This window comes from Nicotiana attenuata, chromosome 1 (genome assembly GCF_001879085.1).
Source record: "Nicotiana attenuata strain UT chromosome 1, NIATTr2, whole genome shotgun sequence".
NCBI classification, from domain to species: domain Eukaryota; kingdom Viridiplantae; phylum Streptophyta; class Magnoliopsida; order Solanales; family Solanaceae; genus Nicotiana; species Nicotiana attenuata.
The window spans coordinates 90,984,457-90,994,936 of NC_031989.1; the positions used below are offsets into that span (position 1 = coordinate 90,984,457).

Genomic DNA, 10,480 nt, shown 5'->3' on the forward strand with positions numbered 1-10,480 from the left:
AAAAACAAGTCTCCAAGTCTTGTACAAATCTGTTTCAACTAGTGTTTCTGAAAAATCTCCAAGTCCTTTCAAGTTAGAGAAATCGTTGTCTTCTTTCACAAAGAGAATATAGTTGTCAAGCTCGTAACTGAGATCTTCAAGCTTTGAACCACTAAACTCATGAGGATAAAGTGTAGCAAGTTTCATAATTCTTTCTTTATCATAATTTGCAAAAGAATCATCCGAACTCAAACTAGCCATACCAAGAAGTAGATTACTATTCACCGCATCAAAACGACTGTTAAGCTCTGAAAGTTGCAAATCAATAACAGTATTAAAAACTTCGACACGCAAATGATGAGAATATGTAACACTTGAACTCCTACGCTTTGACTTTCCAAGATGATAGTTCTTATCCATTTCAGGGATCACAATATCATGCTTGGCACAAAATGAAGAGGCATCATTTATCAAAGATTCCCATTTAGATTCTCTCATCCCTTGCAATTTCCTTTTGGCGAAACCAACAAGCTTCATAGCATTTACAATATCCTGATCTTTTCTTTGCAAAGCCATATTCAAATCATTTGTAATTGCCAATAATTTTAACATCAAGTGCATCATATGAACAAACTCAAAAGTTCTTATGTCATTCACTAAACTTTTTGCCACTGATCTCTCTAGATAATTTGCACCCTCACTTCCAAGAAACTCAAGTACATTAATGATAGACGAGAATAATGTAATAAAGTTACGCACTGTCTTAAAATGAGAACCCCATCGAGTATCACCTGGCCTTTGGAGTCCAAGTTCTTGATTTAGTCCACTTCCTGTATGAACTTCACCAAGCACTTGTAGCTCCTCTAATTTTTTTGCCTGATCCTCTCGAAGCATATCCCTACGCTTAATAGAACTTCCAACAATATTCAAGACATTAGCAACAATATCAAAAAATTGATCTACATCACAATGGTTTTTTGCAACGGCTACAAGAGTCAATTGCAATTGATGGGCAAAGCAATGTATACAATACGCCGAAGGATTATCTTTCAGAATTAAAGTTTTAAGACCATTGATTTCTCCTTGCATGTTACTAGCTCCATCATAACCTTGTCCCCGTATTTGAGATGGACTCAATGAGTGCTCTAAAAGCAAATCATAGATTGCTTTTTGCAATGACGATGAAGTTGTTGTTTTAACATGAACAATACTAAGGAATCGCTCAATAAGTTTGCCTTCTTTGTTGACATACCGCAGAACAAGAGCCATTTGTTCCTTATGAGAGACGCCCTTAGATTCATCAACCAAAATTCAAAAATAATCTCCATTCAAATCTTCAACTATTGCTTTCATTATTTCTTTCGCACAAGCATTCACGATCTCTTTTTGGATATTTGGAGCAATCATCATGTTATTTTGTGGAGCACTTTGTAGCACAACTTTTTTCACTTCATCATCCCTATCTGCATACCATTGTAAGAGTTCTACAAAGTTTCCTCTTTTAGTGGAAGTTTCACCTTCATCGTGGCCCCGGAAAGACATTCCTTGTTTTAAAAGAAATCTTGCCACATCAATCGAAGCATTCAACCGAACTCGATAATCGCTTTTAATTTTTTCAGACTGCTTGTCGAAAGAGGTTAGAATTGATTGTTCTTGATTAATTAAATCTCTCATCATCTTATAACACCGATTGTGAAGATTATTCACCTCTCTAATATGTGCGTTAAACCGTTCTATAGCTTTATTCCAAGCTCTAAAACCACGCTTTGTGAAAGAATCCCCAACTTTTCTATGTCCTCCATGCTCATTTTTAAACAAGTAACAACATAAGCAAAATGCTGCATCAACTTTAACACTATATTCTAACCATCCAGAGTATGAAGTTTTAAACCACTCAAGATTAAATTGACGCATAAATCCACCAAAATCTCTTTTTGGAAAGCTACAACAAGGTTGACAAGGCCCTTGTTGAATATAATGTCTCCTTATTCGGTCACGTAAATTCGGAGGATACTCTGAATTTGCTTTCTTTCTGCAGGATCGGGTTCAAGATTTAAATTCAACATTCTTTCTTTGTTTAATCCTGCCGAAGGATTGATATTCTCATGAATAGTTGGACTTGGAGAAGAGCTCGGCATAGGAGGACTAGAACCAGAACCAGAAGTTTGAGGAGTTGGAATAGCCTTGAAAAATTTCGTAATCATATCCACCCTCACTAAAAAGATCCTACAAAAACACAAACAAATAAATTACACTCCAGCAGTGGTACTTTAATATTGTTAGATTGAATGGAAGTGTAACGACCCGACCGGTCGTTTTGAGTTCTAACGCTCCGTTCAGCAGCCTGAGGCCATGAGCAGCTTCATTTCAGGTATTATGACTTGTACGCATGATCGGAATTAAGTCCCAGGAAGTTCAGAGTTGATTTGGGAGGAGAATTTTCATTTCAGAAGCTTAAAGAATGGACTAAGATTGAATTTTTAAGTAAACGACCTCGGAATCAGGATCTGAAGGTTCCAACAGGTTCGTATGGTGATTTTGGACTTGGGCGTATGCTCGGTTTGAGTTTTGGATAACCCGGGAGTGCTTTGGTGCCTATTGTGGAAGTTAGCATTTAAAAGGAATTTCATAAGTTTGGCTTGAAGTGCATTTCAGTGTTATCGATGTCCGTTTGGGGTTCCGAGACTGTGAATAGCTCCGAATGGTGATTCTGGAGTTGGGGGCGCGGTCGGAAGTGAATTCGGAGGTCCGTAGGTCATTTTGGAGCCATTTGGCTAAAGAGAGAGATTTGAAGGTTTTTGAGAAGTTTGACCGGAAGTGGACTTTTTGATATCGGGATCAGAACCCGATTCCGGAAGTTGCAGTAGGTTCGTAATGCCGAATATGACTTGTGTGCAAAATTTGAGGTCAATCGGACGTGATTTGATAGGTTTAAGCATCAAAAGTAGAAGTCTGAAATTCTAAAGTTCTTTAAGCTTGGATTGGGGGATTGATTCATGATTTTAGCGTTGTTTTATGTGATTTGAGGCCTCAAGCAAGTCTGTAACGTGTTTTGGGATTGGTTGGTAGGTTTGGTTGAGGTCCCGGGGGCCTCGGGTGGATTCCGAGTGGTTAACAGATCAAAAATGGAATTTTTAGACAGCTGAAGGAATCTGGTTGGTGGTATTTTCGCTTCTGTGGTGGGTTGACGGCAGAAGCGGCACCGTAGAAGCGGAAAAGGAAGACCGCAGATGCGGATTTTGGTGAAGGGAGCTGGGACCGCAGATGCGGTCAGGGAGCTGCAGATGCGGGACCGTACCTGCGGAAAAAGGGAGCGCAGAAGTGAAAGCTGGGGTGGCCAGGGTGGAACGCAGGAGTGGCCTGGTGACCGCACTTGCGGAACCGCAGAAGCGGCCCAGGGTCCGCAGGTGCGGAAATGACTGGAGCAGTGAGGTCTTTAAAATTCAGGGTTGAGTTCATTTCAACCCCATTTTTCTTCCATTGGAGTCGATGGGGAGCAGCTTGGAGGTACCATTTTTGTCACTTGTCATGAGATAAGCAATTTATGCTAGCTTTGAGTTAAATACAAGGTTTATATATGAATTTGGACTTGGAAAAAAATTGTAGAAAATTGGTGTTTTTGGAAGAAGATCTAGAAATTTTAAAAATTGGATTTCACCACGAATTTGAGCATGGAATTAGGAGCAAATTGTATATTTGAGTTCATAGGGTCATGGGTAATCTTTATCTTCAAAAAAATTACAGATTCCGGGCACGTGGGCCTGAGGGCGTTTTGGTCAACTTTTCGTTCGGGGTTAGGAATTGTTACAAATTGGGTTGTAAAGTTTAATTGAGCATATATTAATGGATTTGTATATTCATTGGCTAGTTTTGGAGCATTGTGCGTTGGTGCAAGTCTTCGGAGGAATGTAGAATGACGGTTATGAGTCTTCGGAGCGAGGTGAGTCTCCTTTCTAACCTTGTAAGAGGGAATTGTCCCCTAGGTGAAATAATTGATTATGTGCTCCTATTTGTGGGGGCTACGTACGCACGAGGTGACGAGAGTCCGTGCGTAGCTACTATTATGCTATTGTCCGGGTAGTTAGGACCCAAAAAGCATGTTACACTTGGATTATTTATGAACCCCTTGATAACTTGAATTGCTTAAATCACCTTGGATTAGTAAATGAATTTAAAAAGAGATTAAACCTCATTTTTCCTGAATTGTTAAAAAGAGAAATTGTCTTAATTGGATAAATATCCCCGATAAGTTCCTAATTAACTGATTGAGCATATATCTCTATGTGTACCTGCGTCGCACGCATGATTCGCGAGCAGGGTATGTGTTTATTTATGGAACGGGCCGAATGCCTCGGCAGATTAAATAGATCATCTATGGTTCGGGCTGTTTGACCCTCGGTAGTGCACAGTTTACATTGCTGTTGGAGCGGGCCGTCGACCTCGGCATGATTTGCGCATGATATATATATTGTTTTTCCTGCAAATTTTTAAATGTGGGTATTGCCTTTCATGGCCTTGTATAAATTGATAAAATAATGAAACAAAAATCCTTTATTACTTGTTGAAGGTGTTTACCTGCTTTCTCGCTTTGTGAGTTAGAACTTCTATATAAAATCCCTGATTTCCTCGCACATTTAGTATATTATTATTGGACCACTAGTAAGTGTCAAAGTTGACCATCTCGTCTCTACTTCTTCGAGATTAGACGGGATACTTGCTGAGTACACGTTGATTACGTACTCATACTACACTTCTGTGCATTTTTGTTGCACAGGTATAAGTAACTCCAGTGGCCTACTGGGCGTAGCAGCGCGGATGATTCTGGGACTAGGTGAGCTGCATTATTTGAGGCGACCCGCAGCTAGTGTAGTTCCTTTCAGTTTATGGTATTTAATTCCTGTCCAATGTATTTCGGACGGATATTGTATTTTATTTCCTTATCAGTAGATGCTCATGCACTTGTGACACCGGGTTCTGGGATAGTTTTTCAGAGATGTGTACTAATAGTTATTACTTAATTCGAATTGAAGTAGAAATTGTTTTTAATTATGAAAAATGGAAGGAAGAATCCTAGATTTTCAAAGGTATTAAAAGAGAATTTAATTGATAACTTAGTTGGCTTGCCTGACAGTAGTGTCCGGCGCCATCACGACCCGTGGTGGATTTTGGGTCGTGACAGGAAGGAGCTAACTAGTTATCCAAACAAACGTAAATAATTGCTAAACATGGAACTTAATGACAAAACTCAAAAGGGTACCAATTTCTTATTGTGCGATTTGATCCTTGGAGGCGTATGCCCTTAATTCATTCCTACTCAATCTTATGCGACGTGAAGCGCTTGTTATAAATCGAGAGTTGAAGAATTTTTTTTTAATAGCACCACAGATGTGATACGGGATGTTTCTCCCGGTATGGCTGATCAGATTATTGTCGTTGCCTTATGGGAGAATATTTTATTATTTCAGCCAGTAGCGGTATTTCGAGGGCTTTGAGGCTAGGCACAAGTTGCCATGATGCTTGTGAATAATTGTTCCGCGGTATTGTTATAATGGTAGGATGTTTTGCCCACGTGTCGGGGCAATGAATGACTTCAAGGGAATTCTACTCAGCGCATAATCAAGAGATTCAATATTTTATTCCAGCAGGGGGAAAGGCAATCGAACTAAGGATGGTCAGATGTGGACTGGTGGAAGTAATGAGGCTTGGTAATTGCAAGCGTGGTGGAGTTGATCTCTTGTGATGGGGTACTGTTGTCCTAATTGAACGTATTAAGTTTGTCGGTGTTATGATCTTCTACAATTCGCCTTTGGGGAAAGATATCGTGAAATAGTATCGGAGATGCAACCATCAGATATCGCATGGTGCGGTGGTTTAGGATTGAATCAGTATTTCAAATGTTGACGGTTCGAGAAAGATGACCTTCGAAAAATTTTGGAATTAGTGGCAAATTGTGGATTCAAGTTCTATGAAGATAAATTTTATTAAGGCAACGACTGAGTAACAGAAGATGAGAAGGACATGTGGGAAGGGTCAGGCGGAGTTCTAAACTTCTAAAAGGCCAGGCTTAGGGAGCGCAGGCCGAGCAGTTGATTAAAGAAGTGATTTTGCCCAAAATGGGAGAGCAGCGGAGCTGTAGGGGCTTGGTAATAAGATGACTATGCGCCTTAAGGAGAGTCTGGAACGATTTGAGAATATTGGTGCTTGGTTATTGGGGTCTACGGATCTAATTTGAAGTAGGGATTCTTGTGCGGCCGGAAATTTAATATAACGGAAAGGAGCCGCTTAAATAAAGAAGGATATAGCATGACTTTGAATTGAAAGGATGTTGTCGCACACTTAAATGATGTCCACGAGGGGTAAATGGACCTGTGCAGCTGGAGAGCGAGCTTAGGCTCATGGGGTGTTATTGATGCCGTAATAATTGTACCCCGTGCGGCAGCGTTGGAAGATGCCGGAGAGAGCTTTTATAGGTGGGCTACCCAAGTGAGCAGGTTAGCGATCGTGTGGTTGGCAAGGCTTCTGCGAAGAACTCTATCGGTTATATAGCAAAGGGATCGGTCGTGCAAATATGATTGATGAGTCAGAATATAAGAAGGGGTTTTACAGAAAGATTTCGAGAACTTTGGCGATTGATTGCGCAAGGTTATGTCAATAAGAGATAAAAAGGATGGGTGAGTTCCTGGTTTGTGAACTAATGGCTTCATGCTAAGTGGGAGAGTCCCACCGCTTATGATTGGGTTGCATGGTTAACTACTTGCAAAATTTTTGGCTATTAGCATATCGATGGGCTATTTCAACTACGGAAAGGACCATAAGTGGTAATTTAAGCAAAGAAAGTATTAAAGGTGGGCTATCATTGGCCCTATTGGCCCATGTTCAGGCTTGGGGAAAGATTCAGGATTTTGCCTTGTATAGATGCGGGCTCCCAGGGAAGTGAGTCGGCGGGTTCTTCGCCAAGAGGGCATTCATGTGATGGAAGACTCATGAAGTTGATTATATTCGGGGCCAGGTCAGAGCGGGTGGCTCTTAGCAACGGCCCTAGTGGATTCAAAGAGGTCAAGTGTGGTGCCTAATGGTTTTGAGCCTATAGGTACGGTTAAGAACCAAGCTTGGTGGCAGTCTATGAGAAGAGGCAAAAAATACTCTATGATGTTTTTGACTTGCGATGTGGCAACTGGGAGGTACAAAATGGTTCATGGGATTTGAGACAGCATGGTCTCGTGATTCAAGGCCACTCGAGATGAGTGCAAATGGAGTATGCTATGTGTTGGATGGAGTTAGTATTATCTCTAAGGCAATCCAGGATAAATTGGAAAAGGGTAGATTGATTGGCCATAGTTGAAATTGGCATATTGGCGTTAGTGATCAGTTTCCTTCAGCGTGATCAAGTTATGCAAGTAATTGTGACGGTACGTATCAGGCTTGTTAGCCGCCGTAATTGATGTTATTCAGAGGCATTCTACTGTTATGGCTTGTTATGTGGAAACAGATTTCGGAAGGGCTATGGTGGCTTAGACCACTACTTAGAGATTTGCATATTCTATAGTTTTGAGAATTCACCTATGTGATACTATGGATCTCCTGAGGTGAGTTAAGTGAAAAGTTTTCATATGATGAAGTGTTAACCTATTAGTGGTTCCGGAGTTATAATGAAAGGTGCAGTGAGTAGTATGGAATTTGAAGTGAAGACCAAAGTTACAGCTCGGTGTTGACAAGGATGTCGCGAGCTCGAATGAGCAGGAAAGGAGTTTTTGATGATTAAAGATTTAAACCAAGTATGAAGGTTTGCGATAATGTCGCTAAATTGAGAATATATGCCGGAGGGCACTCAGTTACTGGGTTGTGGACTGTGGATGAATACTCCGGTTATGACGGTTGTTCTTTTGTGTTATGAGAAGAGGGAAATTAATATGGACCTTTGAAAGGTTATTGGCTTAGTTTGATATGATCAGGATCGACTTGAGGTCGGTGGATGGATTTAAATGTGAATATGGGCTCTATGTCAGGCCAGTTGTGTTCATTTCAGTAAGGTGCTCCTTATGGAGTAGTCAGGGTGTTATTTCGTCGTCAGATATTTCATGTAGTGATATGTTGCGCCGTGTGAGTTGTGAGACGGCTTGAGAATTTTTTTATGTGTTGAGGATCCGCGTGGAAATGACGTATTATGAGCAAAATGGCTCTTGAGATTCAGATTGTATATCGCACCTCAGTTGTGCTTGAGTTTGTAGCTTATAGTGCTATATGTCCCCTCAGGGATGGTATTATGCACTTAGCGTGCTTGTGACCAAATTTGATATCTTGTTGTGATGAGCAATTTAGCTCGATGTATATCTCCTTATGTGAGTTCTACGTGTGGATCGGTTGGCACGCCGCCATGGGTATGTTATTTGGATCGGGTGGCACGCCACCATGGTTATGTTGTTTGGATCGGGTTGCGCGCCGCAACAACGTGATGTTCAGTACAGTTCCCTATATCCGCCTTTATGTGTTTCGTTTCCTATCTTTTCAGAGGAAAGCTCGTATTAGCTGTGAACCCGCGTCGCATGTATGATTCGCGAGCGGGGTGTCTGTTTAGTACGTTGCCCGCGTCGCAGGTATGATTCGCGAGCGGGGTAATTGGATCTCCTTTTCATAGTTCATTTTTCTTCTTCCTTGTATCGTGCTCGAATCGGTAGCCTATTGGCACATTGTGGCATCAATTGAGACTTTTGATAATGTTTGGGGTGGCTTATTGCCTGAGCAGTTGTATCAGACGAGACGAGATCCCTTCATCTAGGATTCTGTGCAATCCAGCTGTATGAGGTGTATTAAGGAGCAAGGATCACTATTTGGTTCAGAATATGGTAGTGTTTTTTGTCAGAAGTATATACTCGACGATTGGTTGACTCGGCAGTTGATTATGAACTTCTTCACATCTCTTCCGTTGTGGCGGTATTGTAAGAGTTGAAGTAAGACATGTGTATGTTATGGGGTGCAATGGGAGCATCAGATTCGTGGAATTTCAACTAAATGAACAGAAAATGTTATCGTGGTGCGGTGAGTAAAATGATGAAAGGTGTGAATTCAGCAAAGTTATGCAGCCATGTTTGGGTACAGCGTGTAGTGCTCGATATGGTGATCGTATGTTGGAAACATGTCAGGCATAGAATTCCGGATGTTGGAATTTGGCTCTAAGGCTTATTTGCCTTAATAAAAGGGAATATCTTCAGAATTGATCGAGCTGATGTGCTCAACAGAGTTATGGTAGCACGGGAAGGTGCATGATGTGTTAAACAGTGATTTCAGACTACTCAAGTATAGTTCTCAGCACGTTCGAGGACGAACATTTGTTTAAGTCGGAGAGAATGTAACGACCCGACCGGTCGTTTTGAGTTTTAGCGCTCCGTTCAGCAGCCTGAGGCCATGAACAGCTTCATTTCACGTATTATGACTTGTACGTGTGGTCGGAATTAAGTCCTGGGAAGTTCAGAGTTGATTTGGGAGGAGAATTTTCATTTCAGAAGCTTAAAGTTGAAAGAATGGACTAAGATTGAATTTTTAAGTAAACGACCTCGGAATCAGGATCTGAAGGTTCCAGCAGGTTCGTATGGTGATTCGGACTTGGGCGTATGCCCGGTTCGGGTTTTGGATAACCCGGAAGTGTTTTGGCGCCTATTGTGGAAGTTAGCATTTTAGAAGGAATTTCATAAGTTTGGCTTGAAGTGCATTTCAGTGTTATCGATGTCCGTTTGGGGTTCCAAGACTGTGAATAGCTCCGTATGGTGATTCTGGAGTTGGGGGCGCGGTCGTAAGTGAATTCGGAGGTCCGTAGGTCATTTTGGAGCCATTTGGCTAAAGAGAGAGATTTGAAGGTTTTCGAGAAGTTTGACCGGAAGTGGACTTTAGGATATCGGGATCGGAATCCGATTCCGGAAGTTGCAATAGGTCCGTAATGCCGAATATGACTTCTGTGCAAAATTTGAGGTCAATCGGACGTGATTTGATAGGTTTAAGCATCGAAAGTAGAAGTCTGAAATTCTAAAGTTCTTTAAGCTTGGATTGGGGGATTGATTCATGATTTTAGCGTTGTTTGATGTGATTTGAGGCCTCGAGCAAGTCCGTAACGTGTTTTGGGATTGGTTGGTAGGTTTGGTTGAGGTCCCGGGGGCCTCGGGTGGATTCCGGGTGGTTAACGGATCAAAAATGGAATTTTTGGACAGCTGAAGGAATCTGGTTTCTGGTATTTTCGCTTCTGCGGTGGGTTGACCGCAGAAGCGGAAAAGGAAGACCGCAGATGCGGATTTTGGTGAAGGGAGCTGGGACCGCAGATGCGGTCAGGGAGCCGCAGATGCGGGACCGCACCTGCAGAAAAAGGGAGCGCAGAAGCGGAAGCTGGGGTGGCCAGGGTGGATCGCAGGAGTGGCCTGGTGACCGCACCTGCGGAACCGCAGAAGCGGCCCAGGGTCCGCAGGTGCGGAAATGACTGGAGCAGTGAGGCCTTTAAAATTCGGGGTTGAGTTCA

At 41.9% G+C, this 10,480-nt stretch overlaps 1 protein-coding gene across 1 annotated transcript in view; it reads right to left on the minus strand.

Annotated features, from left to right (window-relative positions):
• Positions 1-1,248, minus strand: part of LOC109238387 (zinc finger MYM-type protein 1-like) — a 15,304-nt gene extending 14,056 nt beyond the window's left edge. The window contains exon 1 of the mRNA XM_019404831.1: positions 26-1,248. Within this exon, the coding sequence (XP_019260376.1) occupies positions 26-1,248 (1,223 nt within the window). The remainder of the gene's footprint in view (positions 1-25) is intronic.